Raw genomic sequence first — 18,700 nt, forward strand, 5'->3', positions numbered from 1 at the left:
CTCTTTGCCCCCTTACAAATGAGGTTTTATAAGTCTGAAAGTGAGCAGGGCTTTCAGAGCATGAAGCATACAGAAGAATGCATGGCACTTTTCCTGACGCATATAAAAATGTTCAAACGTGGGCCAGAATGGGATCAATATGCCTTTAAACTTAAATTAACTGGGACTTCTTTTAGATTCCAGAAAGATTAGATGAGAGGAAGAGTAGGAAAGAATGGAACAGCAGCCTCTCAGATTTGTAAGAATGGTGCATTGAACTGAGGATTTGTTATTGTTTTACTATTACTATTATTACCAATTCATACTCTGATACCTCTGTGTTCAAAGATTGACCCTCACTGTACTCCCTCTGGTAGATCTCAGCACAAAGTTGGGAAGGATTCAGTATGGTGCATTGGAGAGAGTCGGAGTCAGTATAACTCATGTTTGAAACTTGCCTCAAACATCTGCATGACAACGACAAGTCTTTTAAGCACTTAACCTCCATTTCCTCAGTTGTAAAATGGAGATCCCAAGAGCACCTCTTTATGGAGTTGTGAGAATCAAATTTATCTATCTATATACGTATGTGTATATATGTATATATACATGCACACATATACTTATGTATTCACACATACACAGCATCAGTGTATATATAAGTACATGCTACATGTGCTTAAAGCATTACATACATGATAGCCATTAATATGGGACTGAAGAAGAAGTACATGTCTCTTGTCTAGGGATCTGCTGAGCTGGACTTTAAGAAAGCCCATTCCTGGAACTTTGGTCACCAGGGACTAATGACATTTTCAACTCCAGATGCTCCTAACCTGCCCTTGCAGGCATCCCCCTCTTACCAATTCCTGCCTGCCACCCCAGTTCAGGCTCTCATCATCTCCTCTTTTGGCCATCGATGATCTGGTGATAGTAATAACCTACTCACTAGTCTATCCACTCTTAGTCTCTGCTCTCTCTGATCCTTTCTCCTCACAGTTATTTGATATTACTAAAGCAGAGAGAGGTATGAGCACTAGGCTTGAGAAGCTAGGTGGAGCAGCGGATAGGGCACTGGGCTTGGATGCAGGTAGACTCATTTTCATGAGTTCAAATCTGGTCTCAGATGCTTACTAGTGGTGTGACTCTGGGCAAGTCCTTGAACCCTGAAACCCTGTTTGTCTCCATGTCCTCATCTGTAAAATGAACTGGAAAAGGAAGTGGTGAACCACTCCAGTGAGTTTGCCAAGAAAACCCCAAATGGGGGCATGGAGAGTCAGACATGACTGAACAATAATAAACAAAACATCAAGGTGCTTAATAAATGCTTGCTGAATGAATAAAAACAACAGGAAGGGGTTCAGTCTGCTGTGGGGAAGGCACATTCACACAAACGAGATCATGATGCCTTCGTAATGTCGGTATAAAATGTTCTTGTTAGGGTGGGGACCCAGTTCTGCACAAAGAACGCTCTTCTTCCTAGAATTCTGCTCTCCTTTCTGGGGAGGTGCAGGTACAACACATGGCTTGAGCCTGGGAAATATCAGAAATATCTATCTCAATCTTTGGCTGATTACCCCTGGACTCCTTGGGGTCCCTCTTCCCACACTTGCAGCTACCATGCATTCTCTTTTCAGTCATCACAATGCACTCAGTTTAAACAAGTGTTTGGGGACTTAGCTTCTATCAGAATAAACCAGTTCCCACATTAGGATTAGCTGGTTGACTCACTTCAGCCTCCTCAGTTGTTCATTTGGAAGGCAGACTGCCACCTCATAAAGCAGCATGAAGCTATGATATTCCCTTGAATCAGTCGATGCACTGGCACCTTTCCCAACGATCTGAATTCCCTCTTTTTGTGCGAGGCCCAGTCATGCTGAAATTGAATTCTCCTCATCCTTTGCTTCTCTTCCCCGGAAATTGCCCTTAATTTTTTTGCCTGGAATGCCACCAGTTTGCTTAGGAATGTGCTGGATCATTATATACAATGCCAGGATGTTGGAATCTCCTCCCAGACTTTCCTTGACTTGCCGGGGCTCACAGGACACTGAAGGGGCTGCTCACTACAATTTCCCCATCCTGCCCCCTTGCAGACTGTGCCCCAGTTCAGTGCTAACACATGAGCCTCAGAGAGCCAGAAATAGTTAGCTCACTTGACAAATTCCAGACACCCTGGGTTGTCTTCTATGTTGGACTATTTCTGCTTGAAATGCTTTTTTAATAGAAGGAAGTTGTCAGACATTTTCCTCATTTTCATCTGTGATAAATTTTTGTGACACAAATTCCCTAATAGATCTTAATGGAGGATTATTAACAAAACTGCTTAAAGCATATTTTCATGAAGCCCAGGAACTTTAGTGCTAGCAGCAAGCAATACTGAGACCTGGGTCCCTCTTGCACAGGGGCTTCTAATCTAGGGGTCAGTGAATTAACATATTTTAATAACTATGTGTCATTATAATCGATATCCTTTGAAATCCTATGCATTTTGTTTTATGAATTTTAAAACATGATTCTGAGAATTGTTTCTAGAGATTTTACCAGACTACCACAAGAGTTATCACAAAAAAGGAAGAACCCCTGCTCTAGCTGGTATCTTAAATTGCAAATACTATTATTTTCATAATAATAATTGGTAGAAACTTGGTATAAAAATGTTGAGTAGCATGTGATCGCAGAAGGGATAAAACATGTTTCAGACCCACTAGATTTCTCAACACTTCAAGCCCTGGCAGATAGCACAGTAGGGTGCTAAGTGTAAGTCATCAGGGCATACTAATCACTATCCATGTAACCTTGGGAAAATCTTTTGACCTTGATATTCTTATTTGAGGGGGCAATCAAGTGGCCCAGTGGATACAGCACTGGACCTGGAATCAGAAAGACTCATGTTCTTGAGTTCAAATCCAGCCTCAGACACTTACTGACTGTGTGACCCTGGGCAAGCCATTTAACCCTGTTTGCTTCAGTTTCCTCATCTGTAAAAATGAGCTGGAGAAGTGAATGACAAACCACTCCAGTATCTTTGCCAAAAAAACTCCAAAAGGGGTAACAAAGAATCAGATGTGACTGAAAAATGACTAAACAACAACAAAATCCTTATGTGTAATACATAATCTTGGCTTTTTTCCCTCAACTAGACCAAGGCTTTCATGATTTAAAAAAAATGGCTCTGGATCTTCCTGGTCTTGTCTTAATTATGGAATCAGTTCCCTGTTCCCTCCTCTCTGAGTATCAAGGGAAAATTCCCAGACTTAAGATGAAGTGAGATGTCTTCCACCTGAAGCATGGCCCAGAGCCTCATGCTGACATCAATCAAGCTCTGACATCTGGCAACTCCAAGAGGGAAGAGGATGATGAGAAAGTTTCCCCACACAGTGAACCTGGTGGCCTACTATTCCACCAGGATCACTCAAGGAATTCTGGTAGAATTATCAACATCTCCTTTTAGGAGATTACTAGACTGGGTCAAGAATAGAAGGACTTTGTGATGGATGGGCACATATATCTTCTATCTAAAGAAATCACGTTTAATTGTGACTAATAATGCTGGAATACAACCAAGGATAAGAATGGCTCATGATTGTGGGAAAACTATCCCTTGTTCACTGCCAAGGTCATGGAGGGGCTGGGCTAAGTGCCATGTCATTTAGACTTGCATAAGGAACTCATCCAGTGTGTCACCTGCCTTTAACATCTCCAGTTTTAGTCCTTTCCTCATCTGTCAGCAGCCTTTTCTATCTATCCTTCTGCTTGTTGGTTACTCTTTACTCATTTCCAGATTTCTTCCCATGCCAAACCCAGGACCAGTTTTTCATCAGGCACAGAGTGATACAAGCTGAGCAGTTTGGGCTTTAGCAAGTAAAGGTTTAATTCCTCCCTCCTCCTCCTATTTTCCTCCCACCTCTTTCCATTACCGATAAAACTTCTCACAACCAGTGAAACCCACAGGTGCCCTTCACATGAAGAAATCTCTTTCCTTTCAGGCAAAGTATGACAAGCTCCAAGGATGTAAGATCCACAATGTGTTTTCCTAGTTCTATCGACTAATGATTCTGGCATTCACGCAGGAGCAAGTGGAAAACTTTCGAAACCACTACCAAAATATTTTTGGGCAGGAGTAATTAAGGCTCCAATTGTTTTCTTGTATTTCATGCTGGCCAGCCTGGGGTTTAATTTGCACTATGACGTCTGAGCAGGAGGTACTGGTAAGCCAAAAGAAAGCACATTCATTGCATGTTTATAGCATCTAAATTCCCTGGAAAACAACAGCCCATCCCTCATCAGAAACTAAACTTAAATGACCCCTCCCACTCACCCAAGATTTTTTTCCCCTTGGTTTGTACTTTGCCAAAACTCAAGGAAATTAAAGGTGATTTATACATCAGAATGAAGAAATTTCCAATTCCAAATCTGTTGAAGAGAAGGAACTTTTCAAAGGAAATGTGGAATTTCACCTCTACCTTCTAGTAAAAGTATTCTCTAAAATGTGCTGTTACTGCTACTGAGTTGTAACTCTGCATCTCTGTCTCTTCTCTATCTCTCTCGTCTTGGTCTCTGTGTCTCTTCTCTCTTTTTTGTCTCTGTCTTCACTGTCTCTGTCTCTTTCTTTGTGTCTGTTCTTTATGTCTCTTCTCTGTCTCTCAGTATGTCTGTCTCTTCTCTCATATACATACACTCCCATTTCCCCCCCATACAATGTGAGATACATACTGAGTATATGTCATTTAACAGATACATTACCTAGTTTAAGTCTTTCTCGGGCAAACTCCCACTTGTTGGCATCATAGGGTAGCCGGTCACATTGCTCATCAAGAGGAACTTCATCTGGATCCATTATAATTGATAGATAATCTGTCTTTATTTCAGAAGAAGTCTGGAAATAGAGGACATGTCAAACTCATCACCAAGAAAAAGATGTTATTTTTTTTAAAGACTCCTAATATCCATTAGAAAACAAGACTTGGCAACATCTATTGGTTCAGGTCATTCAGTCTGGACTTAATTGAATGTGACTGAGTACATAAAGCATTTCTTCATATACACATGTAACCTTACACTCCACTATGGGGCAATCCCTAGAAGAGTCCCTTCTTTAACCTCATCCCAGTTCTACTCCTATAATTTGGATACACAATGCAGGCAAATACTTCAATGACATCCATATGCAGGCTTCCTTGCAAATAATTACCATGTGATGGACTCTTTTTAAGAAAAAAAGAAAAGAAAAGCATTTTCACAAAGTAATTCCAAACAATGGCTAAAAATAACTTCACAGAATGATTATGTACAAGCAAGAATATATAGAACAGATGGGACTTCATTGTTGATGTTTGTTTCTTTTCTGCATTCCCAAGAAAGGTCAAATGTGTAGTACGGGAATTGTTGTAAAGGCTCAAAATCTATGAATTTCAGCGACTAGCATATTTCTCACGCAGAAGTCACGATAATTTCCTGGTATTATTGCTATCGGAGAAGCTGAGAGAAAAAGAAAACCTCTCTTTTGTGAGGAATATAAGCTGATTATTTTATATGCAAATGAAATTTGGATTTTTGTTGTCAAGTCAACAAGCATTTATTAGGTTCCTATTGTGTACCAGGCACTGGGCATCCATGTCCCTGTCCCCAAGGAGCTTTCATGCTGCTAGTGGACACAACAGGTCTAACTATAGTAATACATGGAATAAATAACAAGGTAGTTAGAAAGGACTTTAGAAACTGGGGAATTAGAAATGGCTTTATAGAGAAGGTGGTACATGAGCTGAATCTTGAAGGAAGGGAGGCATTCCACAAGGTAGAGGTGAAGAGAGAGTGGATTTTGGTTATGGGAGACAGCCAATAAAAAGGCACTGGCCCTGGAGTCAGGAGGACCCAAGTTCAAATGTGACCTCAGACACTTACTAGCTATGTTACCCTGGGCAAGTAATTTAACCCCAATTGCCTCTTTAAAAAAAGGCACAGAGACAGGAGATGGAATTCAATATATGAGGAACATAGGAACAAGGCCAATTTGACTGGATCATAGGGTCCAGAAAATGGGGACTGGGGAGAGAATGTATAACAAGGTGGGAGCCAGGTTGTAAAAGGCTTTAAAAGCCAAACAACAACAGGTATCCTAGAAGCAATTGGGAATATGGAGTAGGAAAATAAGTGATGGAGTCAAGTCTACACTCAAGGAAGACCACTTTGGCAGCTGTGGGGAGGATGGAGTAGAAGGGGGTGGGGTAGAGACTCAAAGCAAGGGTACCAATTATGAAGCCATTGTAATGGTTGAGAGGACATGAATGGGCTTAAACTAAGGTGTTAGCTGTGTGCAAAAAATATTTTAGTGATAGAAATGGCAAGATTTGACAAGCCAGCACAACACCAACACAAACACATGCCCACATGCCTATTCAGGACACTAGGTTATCCACTGTTGGTGTATAGAAAGACCAAGGAGAATGTTTTGCTTTCATGTTTTTGTTTTATCTTGTTACATAAATCAAGCCCAGAAAATACACCTTGTTTTTAATTATATGTACTTCTGCACTCTGTCTTATTAGAAGTCCTTCTCCAGGTGGTGTATTCTCTATGACTGTTAATTATATATCCATGGCCTTGAAAACTGATGACAATACTTTCATAGATGAACTCTTCTACTGACCAGAAAGGAAAATCCCTACCCATATTGGGTGTAATTTGATAGGTATTGCCCAGAAATCATGTAAACTTTATTTCAACAAGCATCGGGACCCTTTTCTTCCTGTCTTCTTAAACAGTGCCAGAACCCTGGTAAAGAAAAGGGCTGCAGACGTAAAATCTCACACCCATCCACATTCTTCAGTCCGTAGTCACCCTGCCTTGGGCTTTCACAGCTCACCTCATCCATCACTTGCAATCATTCCCCTTCTCACAAAAGTTATCATTAATATGGGTGACAAATAGCTTAAGGCAGAGAAGTTTTCCCAGTTTTTTCAGAGGGTGAATAATAGAGAAAGATATGTAGCATGTGCCACAAAATGCATTTTCCACCCATGTTGGGCTGGGAGAACACAACCTTCCAGATATGTGTGTCCCAGCATAAGCGAGTGTGAATTCCTTTTTGGAGGTGCTATATTTTTTATGTCAAAACAATTGGAACAACCTTTCTGGCTAAACCCTTCAATGTCAAAATATAGCTAACAACTTTGAGCAGGATTCTCTGATCCACATTGAAGAACTAAAGACACTGTAAGCCTTAAAAGCAAACTTCTAGGGTTTCCCTCAGGAATCACCTTCAATTCCTCTCCCTTCCTAACTCCATCAATAAGGTGTGAACTTTGCAGATTGTGCTTCCATAACATCTCTTGTTATCTCTTCTGCTCTCACCATTGACTAAACCACTTTCCTTGTTCCAGCCCCCGTTCTTCTTGGTCCCTCATTGGTTTGCTTGGTTCTAGTTCTTCTCTCCACCATCCAATCGATTTACCACACAACTATCAATAGCTATTTGGAAAACACAGGTCTAATTATATCACCTGCCTCTGCTAAGGAAGCTGCAGTGGTTCCCTATTGTCTTTAGGAGAATACACAAACTACCTCAAAATCTGGGTCCAACCCATCTTTACAGATTTATTTTACACTTGTCCTCTTTCCATACTCCACATTTCCATCATGCTGCTTTATTTCCCATCTCTCTCTTCCCATTCCTTTGCAAAGGCCATGGCCATTGTCTGGAATGCTCATTCTCTTCACATCTCCTCATATCAAGGATCAACCCATGCAATAATGCCTATATGAGACCTTTGTCCTATCCCAGAATTTTTTCATTTATTACTTCCTTTTCCTTTTTATTCATTAATTCCTTCTAGGTATGTACACAGGTTCCTCCTAGTAGGATGTATACTCTTTGAAGAACCGTTTCATTTTTTTTTTTTGTCTTCCTATCTCAATACTTAACAGAAGGCTTTGAAGGTGGTAAACACTTGACAAATGCTTGGTGAATGAACAGACGTGTAGATCACCCTCTAAAAGGAGAAGGCAGCCAAGAAAGCTACAAGGTCTTCTTGTTGTTTAGTTGTGTTTGATTCTTCATGAGCCTATGGACACACCAATACTGTTCCTGGGGTTTCCTTGGCAAGGATATTGGAATAGTTTGTCATTTCCTTCTCCAGAGGCAAAGAGAGTTTAAATGACTTGCCCAGGCAGGATCACACAGCTAGTAAGTGTCTGAGGCTGGACTTGAACTTATGTCTTCCTGACTTACAGACCCAGTTCTCCATTCACTTTTTCACCTATTTTTGTAGCTTTAGAAAGCACATTATTATATCTGAAGCACCAGAAAGAAAGAATTCTTTTATTAGTGATCCATAAACAACTATAGTTAATCAGAAGAAACACTGAATAAACTTTAAATTTTCATTTAATAATAATAATAATTTGGTGTGTCCCTACCAGGTAAAATGGTTTCCAGATTTGGCAATCTTAAAGAGGTCAACTAAAATGTAATATAATTTGAGGCCTAGGTGCTTCCAGTTCTGTATTCATCAATATACCAGGGAAAGGCATTTTTGATCACAGGAAAATAATGATACACAATCTGAAAAAATTATGGTTGTGATCTCTTTTGATGACTGAGACTGCTGAGTAATAAACTGTTTGTTTCTTAGTCAATTACCGAGGTCTTTATATTTTTGGCAATTACAATCTTGTTGGTTAAACTTTTGTAGGTTTCTAATTTTCTCAGAACAAAGAGTAAAAAGTGTCAATTCAGATAAGTCAATCTGAGCATGGCTAACTAAAAAAAATCAGAAAAGGGAAGAGGGGAGTACGGAGGGTTTTTAAGTGTAGCATCGCAGAATCAAGGAGCCATTTTGTTTGGGTACAATAACCCATGGAAGATAGGGGAATTTCAATAGAATGATGGGGGAAAAAAGATGTTAGGTAGGGATGACATCATGAGCAAAGTCTCAGTAGTGAGAATAAGGAAGACATTCAGGAGATGTTGTAAAAATGAGCCTTATTATAGAATAAGTTTTAATTTATGGAGTTGGGGAAATTGGAATTGGAAGTCTAAATGGGGACCAAATTATCAAGGGCCTTGAAAACAGAGTGAGGAGTCTGAACGGTATTATATAGGCAATGGAGAATCATTCAATATTTCTAACTTGGCATTATTTTTAGGCAGGGGAATGACATGATTCACAGATAGCATAGAATCTTAGGATTATAGGAGCATCCACTTAGAGCTGGAAGGGACCTTAGAGCCCTACTCACTTTATAGCTGGCTCAGAGAAGTTAAGTGATCTGCTTAGAGTCATACAGGCAGTAAGAGATAGAGATGGGGTAGAAACCTAGTTCCCATGACTACAAAACCAATTCTCTTTCCATTGCACCATTAGTTGCTTTGAATTATGGTTATTTCAGCACACACCTTAGTTCTCTTATTAGATTACAAACTCTCCTAGCTTGAGGAGACTACTATTCCTTACAAAAGATACTCCACCTCTGGACTCTCGACATTTTCATTGACTGTCCCCCATGCTAAGAACTCTCTCCCTCCTCATTCCTATATCCAATCTTCTCTGGTTTCTTCCCAGTCTTAGTTATAGTGTCACCTTCTGCATGAAGCCTTTGACCTTGAACCAGGGGTGGGGAACCTGTAGCCTTAAGGACACATACAGACTTATAAATCCTTAAGGGCAGCCTTCTGATGAATCCAAATAAACTTGCTCCTTAACCTTAATCCCTTCTCTCTGAGGTTATCATCCATAAATTCTCTCCATATATCTTGTTGGTACATAATTGTTGCCACGTTGTCTCTCCCATTAGACTGTGAACTCCTTAATGGCAGAGACCATTGTGAGTCATTGCTTGTATCAGTGTTTTTGCCTCTCTTTTTGTTCCTAGCACTGAGCACAATGCCTGGTACACAGTAAGAACTTGATAAATGCTTGTTTACTTGACTTACCCCACAGTGCATAATTCATTGCCTTGTACATAGTAGGTGCTTATAAATATTTGTTGAATATATGAAGAAATGGATCAGTGTGTGAATTAATCAATTAAGACTCATTTATTAATTACCTACTATATATCAGGCACTGTGCTAATTTCTGTGGATGCAAAGGTAAGTATTAGACAGTCCTTGCCCTCAAGAATCTTATCTGGGAGAGAGATGAGCATACCCAAGTGTACAAAGCATGACACCTCATTATAAAGCTATCTAAAAGTCCCTCTCTCTTAGTCATGTGGTTCTAGAAATCTGTAGGAAATTTTGGGTTTCTTTCAAACTTAAAAACTTTTTTTCAAGTCAGAAAAGAGGGTCAGAAAGCACTAGTATAAGCGCCAAATTTAAATGAAAATCTTTAGGTGTTGTGTTTTTGACAAATTATCAGGGCAAAAAAAATCCCTTCTTCCCCCCCTGAAAGGTTCATCTGTTTGTGGTTTTCTTCTGATAAGGGACACATTTGTAGTTGGAACAATACTAGTAACCAAGATTTATACAGTGCTTCCTATGTGCTCATTCAATCTTCACAGCAACCCTGCAAAGTAGGTGTTATTATCCCAATTTTACAGTTGGGGAAACTGAGGCAAACAGAAGTTAAGTGTTTTGCCCAGGGTCACACAGCTGATGTCTGAGACTGAATTTGAACTTAGATCTTTCCAACTCCAGGTCCAGTGCACTATCCACTGGGCCACCGAGCTATGTCCAACATTTTTAGGATGCCAGGGTTCATGAAAGGAAACACAGGACTGGTGGTACTGCTCTTACCCTTTTTAATTTTCGGATAAAGAGAGTTAACAAGAGCCAGAAGAGCGTTGCAGCCACACAGGTACACGTCAGAGTGATTAGCTCCAGATTGGATTTATCCGAAGTTCCTGGAAAGAAAAATATCTTAGGATCAGTTTCTTACTTTATGAAACAGATTCTATCAAATCTGCTGAAATGATCCTTCAAAATCAGATGTCATTGGCTCTGTCTCCCACCCCATGCTCCAAGGACCGTCCCTCTGAGATTGCTGATGAGAAACGCTATGACTTAGCAAACACACTTCTGCCATAATATCCTATTATTTTAATTAACGTACAAATAAAATAGTCCACAGAAGTTCTGACTGATGGGTTTACAAACTTTTTGATCCCAGAGACAACTAATTAAAAATCAATGGAGAAAATTTAAAAACGGAAAAAATTAGGACAGGAACAAAAGACCATTAAAGTGTCAAATCTGGAAAATATTAGCCTTCCCTTATGGTCCTTAGAGGAAATTCTGAAGAAAAAGGAAAAAAAATTACTTAAAAGGGTTCCTTTGGGGCTCACAAAATTCTTCAAAGTAGAAGATTTTTAAAAAATTAAATAAAAGTCAAGGATTTTTTTTTGGTACTAACCAAGAACTAACTGTACACAACCTTAGTTCCCCTCTCTCCACTCTCCTGATGTGATCTTGGTATTAAGATTCTGGTGGGTTTGTTTTGGAGCGAGATGAGGCTGGACCACTCCCAATCACTTAATTTCCCATTAGGGTTTCAGAGATCAAAAACTCAGCACTGACACTTTTAGAGAAGAAAGGAAGAGCCTCCGATGTCTAAGGGATGCCTCTGAGAGGAGGAGAGGAGACAGTTTGGGATTTTCAAGGAATTCTCTGGTGGACCAGAATAGTGACTCTAAATCTAGTCTCCTCACAACACCATTTCCCTAGAACTTATAAAATTTTTTTCTTCTCTCTTAATTCTACTTAAAATGGGACAAATGACTGATGCTGAGTTACTAATTCACTTGGGCCAGCATTACATGCATGTTAAGTTCTTTCATTCTTTAAATTTGTGTTTTCACAATTGTGATCCTTTACTCACCAAACCACAGAAAGCAATCTTCCTTAGTACACAACTTAGCAGGATGCATCTCTCCCCCACTAAGTTTACTGAGTCTCTTCTAACATACAAATCAAGCAAAGGGCATTAGCAAACTCTAATACCACCTGGAATCATTCCACTGGATGAGAATTTGCTGTACTTGATGGTTATCATTCAGTCATTTCAGTTGTGTCTGACTTTGTGATCCCCATTTGGGGTTTTCTTGGCAAAGATACAGGAACAATTTGCCATTTCCTTCTTCAGTTCACTTTACAGATGAGGAAATTGAGGCAAACAGGGTCACACAGCTAGTAGGTTACAGAGGCTAGATTTGAACTTGGGTCTTCCTGATTCTAGGTCCAGTGCTCTATCCACTGCACCACCTAGCTGCCTATTCCTTGACTGACCAATCTCCAAATTTCCAGAGTTTGTGACCAGACCTCTTTTCACACCAGACATTGATAACTAAGCAGAAAATTTAGTGGAAACTGACTGTATTCATTTAAGATTATAGAATTTAGGGCCAAAAAGTACCTTAGGGATCATCGATCCCAACCCCTTCATTTACAGATGAGGAAACTGAAGCCCAGAGAGCAGAAGTAACTTTCCCAAGATCACAGTGGTTATAAGTAGCCAAACCAGAATTTGAACCCAGCACAACTGATGACAAATCTAGCACTCTTCTGGCTACACCAGGCTACCTTAAGTCAAATCATGATTGAGATTCCTTAAATCCTATGAGATTGATCTCACAACAGGAGCCTAGAAGCATTCTTAAAAAATACAAAGAAATGATCCCCTACCTCAGTAACATTCATATGATAAATGTATTCTGAGTTCTAAATTAATACAAGCCAAAGCTTCCTCCTTCACAATACAGTCTCTTACTGACTTGTAGTATTTACACACATGAACATCCTTGTTTATGCTGCAAATGGGTTCCACGTGGCTTAGTGGGGATAGGCTCAACCCAGCATAGTAGTCCTAGAAGGATGGAAACGCTGATAATATCTAGATACACAGGATTGTCTATAGACAAACCCCTCCAGAGACTCTTGCTACGGAATGCCCTGGGAGCAGCCCACTCGGATTGTGGGAACTCTCCCACTGCATTCCCCAAGATGGGAATCTGACCTCCAAAGTCTAATTCCATAGTTCTTACTCAGGCAAAATTCCTTTCAGTGGGACTAAATCAGGCCTTAAACGTGTGTGTGTGTGTGTGTGTGTGTGTGCATGTGTGAATATAGTTTGTGTATGTAATTTTAAAGTAATCAAAAATAACCTCAAAGAAAAATTCTTTAAGAAGGAAATAGAACTCTAAGTTTAGTATCTAGAGTTATAAACTGTCTTTAAGAATTCAAATACCACAGATATGGAAGATTTAAACGGGAGAGAGGAGAAGGGGTTACTGATACATATACTATACAATTGTCTATTTACTCTCTATTTCTGTCCTTTCTCTTTTCGTTTCTGTTGCTGTTCAGTCATTTCAGGCTTTTCATGCCCCAATTTGGGGCTTCCTTGCTACATACTGGAGTTTGTCATTTCCTTCTGCACCTCACTTTACAGGTGAGGAAACTGAGGCAACAAGGTTAAGTGACTTCCCCAGGGTTACACAGCTAGTAAGTGTCTGAGGCTGGATTTGAACTCAGAAAGATGAGTCTTCCTGACTTCAGGTCCACTGTATCACTTTTAATTCTCTCCATAAAGCCATTACTAGGAAGAAAGGAAAGAAGCATTTATTAAGTTCCTACTATATATCAGACACTGCACCAAGCATTTGATCCTCATAACAACGCTAGGAAGGAGGTGACATTATTTACAGTTGAGGAAACTGAGGCAGACAGGGGTTAAGTGACTTCCCCAGGGCCACAAAGGAAGCAAGCCAATTTTGACCTCACTCCAGGTCCAGCACTCCATTTACTGTCACCTAGCTGCCTCTAGGCAATATTGGGAATGCTTTTTTAATATTCACTGATTCAGAAGGAAATGTATTATCCCCTTAAGTCCCTAAACCCATTTCCTATAATAATGTTAATACTAATAGCTCATACTAAAATTACTTTAGTACTAATAGCTCATATACTAATAGAACTTTTAGGTTTACAAGAATCTCTGGATATTTTTTCTTAAAGGATGAACATTCACTTACTGCCCAGACTAACCCTAAGTCTGATCAGTCAATGAGAGCTGATGAGGTCATTGTGTGAAATAGGCCAGCTGCACATGGTATGGGAAAGGCAGGAGGAAATGGGGGTGGGATGCATCAGTAATTAAGAATGATTTATCATGTGGTCATAGAGATATTGGTACCATATGAGAGGCATGAAAGGCTAGTCTCGGGTAGCCCCCCCTCCACGAGTACAGTTGTGATGTTGTTTTCATTTGGAGGTAATGAGAAGGCCATGGTGAATTAAAACACTATAGATTTCCTCCATGGCATTAAAGACAAACAATTCTGAAAGACTTAGGAACTCTGATGAATGCAGCAACTAGCTGAGGAGAAAGCAGGCTGCCCATGTCCTGATGGAGAGGTGATGGACTCAAGTTGCAGAGGGAGACAAACATTTTGGGACGTGGACAATGCAGAGGGACTCTTTCATTCACTTCCTCTTCCTAAGCAGTTCCAGAGCCCTGGCAAAGAAAATCGCTGCAGGTGGATGGGCTCAGACTCTCCACGCATTCTTGCCTGGGGCATCATTTTACTTTACAGATACAGTGCCCAGAGATGAAAGGACTTGCTTGCAATTAGCACACAACTAGTTCAAGGCAGATTCAGGACTCGAACCCAAGTCTTATGATCTCCTGTTCAGTATGCTCTCCAATGTACCTTAAAACTTCTCTATGAGTAGGTCAGTTATTTTTATTATATCCATTTGGGGTAAGAAGGGGTTCTGTTTCCCATCTTACAGCTACTGAATGACTCATCCAGTATAACGATTCATCTTTGGGGGAACTTCAACATACGTTAAGTCTCCACAATAAGTAGTTAGCCCTCTGCGCTCCTGCCCATGTCACATATTTGGGAAGGGGGGAGAATAGTGTTAGTGCAACATCACAGCAGCACCAATACCAGGGATGGAGTATCCTCAATCTGGAATCAGACAAACTAGATTTGAATCCTGGCTTGGCCACATCCCAGTTATTGAACAAATTACTCAACCTTGCTGATGGGTCTTGGTTTCTTTATCTGTAAAATGGGGAATTGCACTAGATGACATCTAAGGTCCTTTCTAGTTCTAAATCTGTGATCCTTTGAAGCCTAGACAAATGGAATGGAATTGAAACCATTATGGAGTTGGGAGGCTCAGCTCCTGTGCTTATGTGATTCTCAGAAAGGTCAAGTGACATCCCAAACAAGGAAGCCTCACAGACAACAGGACCGCTAACAGTTTTCACTAAAAAAGGACAAAAACTGCCTTTACTTTTTCATTTGCATATTTGGAGGACCAGATAAGCAGCTTCATCTTGGGCTGCAAAGGGCAACAGGGTAGGAAAGCATTTAGATTTGAATGGAATTTGAAGTTCCTTCCATCCTGAGAGTGTTTAAAATAGTTGTCCTAAATAGAACTTCTTCAGGCAGAGTTCCATAGCATGTTCTCATTACGACATCATGGGGTTTTTGTTTTTTTGTTGTTTGGTTAAACTGGAATTTTGTTGACCGGACTCTTGCTTGAGCTAAGTGACTCCCTGCCTGGAGCTAGAAAATCTTTCTGTGCTATAGTCCCCTTATTTGAAATGGGCCTAGTTCTAGATGCTGAAACCAAGAAGGATACAAGACTGTCCCACACTTAGAAAGCCCAGAAGCCCACTCCAAGTTGGCTACGCTTTTATGGCTAGCAGCTTACTCTGATTCCACAGGGAAGAAGAATTTAGTAGAATATCATGGAGGGTGGTTACACAAAATTCTTCCTTAATGATAGGTAACTCAACTCTTCATTCAGCTCCTTGAGAAAGAGACATGGATAATGGTCACCACTTTTCTCAAGTAAAGTATGATTATTGAACAGTAGTGATGTCACATTTCTATAAGTATTACAGGTATTGTTCTCCCAATTTTATAGGAGGCAGGGAAAAGAACTGAGTAACAGAGAATCCCTTGCCTGGAATGACCCAAGAGGGATGCAATAAGAGTTAGGATTTGAATCCAAGTCTTTTCTGATTCCTAAACTTTTACTTTTCCCACAATACTCTGAAAAAGGCTGATCAGATCTGATGGGTACTAGGAAGGTCTCCTGACTCCATTTGCTTCACTGATGCCAAAACTCTCACCATTACCAGTTATTTGGCTAGAGCATGGCCTTCTCCTAGCCGTTACGTAAAAGGTGAACACTTCTGGAGCGGTCTTTGGAGGCTTTCTTTTGTGAGGAGAGAGATGGCCTTGATATCTTGGTGATGGGGCCTGAATGAAAGAAAAGGGGCATAAAATGGGGGGACAGTTGGGGATGCCAAGAGCACACCTGCTAGCCTCACTGTTTTGCCTAAAGCTTCTGTTCTGGATCTGTGGGGATCTTTTTATGGGCAAGAAGTGTGTGCCTCCTACAACATGACAAGTAAGTGAACCTTGATGAACAATCAGTATGATCCTAGCAGAGCGTACTGTGCAAATCATACCCAGGAGTTCCAAAAGTTCAAATTGTGTGCCCTTGGGGAAGTCCCTTCATGTTTTCCATAATGCTTTCTCTATTGATGGGGAAAAATAATGCCTTCCTCATAGAGCTGTTATGTGATTCAGATGAAATAACAAATATAAAAAGCTTTGCATAATTTAGAGTTCTATAGAAACATGAATAAGTACTACTGCTACAACTACTACTGCTACTTCTGCTGTTACTACTGAGATGACTACTTCTACTCAATGTTTATCACATGGCTATTATTCATTGAAACCATAATCTCTTTTGATACAACTCTGTCAGTAGAAATAGCACACTATTTTGAGATTGAATGCTACACTACACGAATGAGAACATGTTGAATTTATATTCTTGGTGACATATTCAATTTCTTTATCTTACATTATTTGCAATAATAACTATGAAATCAAGCTCTCCCCAAAACTCTTGCATAGAAATGTGCCACACTCTCATTGTCACAGGTTCTGTAAATACAACCCTGACAATGCCGTGTTTATTCCAGAAGTTATTATTTTGACTACTCGTTATAGGTGTTGTTAAAGCTTCTTTCAGGGAGCTCTCCACATGAGCCCTGTCCAAACCAAACAAGTCCTGTGATTATTTAAAGAAGCGACTTTGATTCCACTGTTCATTCATCCTTTTCAGATACAAAAATAACACATTGTTTTATCTAGGAGTATAAGAACCCCCTTTCAAAGGAAATAAAAAGAGCAGACAGTTTCCTTCCTGACTAATGCACAAACCTCTTTGCAAATCTGTTAAACATAGCCTCAGACATAAGTCCTTTGCCTGGCTTCATTTCCTAAGCTCTACTGGGCAAGATAGGCCAATGTAAAATATTCATACAAATTTTTAATAAAAAAATTTCTACGGCTATTACACAAAACTTAGTCTATCTACCAAAAGCTTGGGAAGTCAACAAGGATGAATTACTAAGCTGATACAAATTAAAGCTATTAATTATAACAAGAATCTGATTGCAAATAAAAGACTTCTGGGAAGACACTGCATCTAACTCTTCTGAACAACATCTAGAAATCAAATTTTGCTCAATAAATCAGAAGGTTGATGAGTAAGAGGCTTCAGGCCTTAAAAATACATTTTATCACACACATGCTGACTTGTCATGTAATTCATGTAATGTGAATTTTCAAAAGTCCTTTTCCCAAAAAATTATCTCCTCCCTCAGGGATCCCAGCATAGAATGACCTAGCCAACATACGTTAACAAAAGTGTAGCTAAACTTCATATAAAATACTTTCATAGTTTTGACTCATTTAACTCCAATTTCTCTGATAAGCTTTAGTCTTAATCTGAATTCTCTCTGTAAAAAAGTTTTTGGATCAAGTCCAGTCTTCTTCCTGATATTTTATGGAAAGACTGAAATAAAAAATGAACCAATCAATCAGAAAATATTTAATGAGTAAATCTCTGCAACTGTGTCATTATGCTCAACAATGTGCAGGATACAAAGTCTAGGATGCTTGTTGTCCAACAGCTTGCAATCTTACTATTGATGTGTCAACTTGGTACAACAGAAGTAACAATGGACTAGGACTAGGGACTGGGCAATGGACCAGGAATAAGTGCCCAGGACTCAGAGCTGAAAGAGACCATAGAGATCATTTTGACTAGCTTCATTCATTCATTCGTTCGTTTGTTCATTCATTCATTCACCAATTCAACAAGTATTTATTAAGTACCTACTATATATCAGGCACTACGTGAGCCACTGGGGACAGCTTACATTTAAGGGGGCAGGGAAGAACATGTGTACAGGTAAATACATGAAACATAACAAGTAATTTCTGTGGGAGAGGTCATTAGTAACTAGGGAGAGAGGGGGATAGGGCTCATGTGGCCTTTTGTTTCTGTTCAGTTATTTTAGTCGTGTCTGACTCTCCGTGACCTGACTTAGGGTTTTCTTGGCAGAGATACTAGAGTGGGTTGCCATTTCCTTTTCCAGCTCATTTTACAGGTGAGGAACTGAGGCAAACAGGATTAAATGGCTTGTACAGAGTCACACAGTTAGTAAGAGTCTGAGGCTGAATTTGAACTCAGGAAGACGAGTCTTCCTGAATCCAGGTCTGTGACTCAATCCACAGCACCACCTGACTGCTCCATGTGGCACTTGAGCTAAGACTAAAGGAAGCTAGAAATTTCGAAGTGTCAGTACCAGGGAGGAAGGACTGCATTGCAGGTGTGAGGGCCAGCGTGTGTAAAGATGGAAAATAGAACATTATTTAAAGACAGCAGCAAGTGGTCTCA

General features: G+C 40.0%; 1 protein-coding gene across 1 annotated transcript in view; it reads right to left on the bottom strand.

Moving 5' to 3' along the window:
- FLT1 (fms related receptor tyrosine kinase 1) overlaps positions 1–18,700 on the bottom strand; it is a 184,409-nt gene that overhangs the window by 37,762 nt on the left and 127,947 nt on the right. Inside the window, exons 16-17 of the mRNA XM_072611809.1 lie at positions 10,715–10,821; positions 4,723–4,855 (exon numbers count right to left, since the gene is read on the bottom strand). Coding sequence (XP_072467910.1) covers positions 4,723–4,855; positions 10,715–10,821 — 240 coding nt within the window. The remainder of the gene's footprint in view (positions 1–4,722; positions 4,856–10,714; positions 10,822–18,700) is intronic.

This window comes from Notamacropus eugenii, chromosome 5, assembly GCF_028372415.1.
Source record: "Notamacropus eugenii isolate mMacEug1 chromosome 5, mMacEug1.pri_v2, whole genome shotgun sequence".
Lineage (NCBI taxonomy): Eukaryota > Metazoa > Chordata > Mammalia > Diprotodontia > Macropodidae > Notamacropus > Notamacropus eugenii.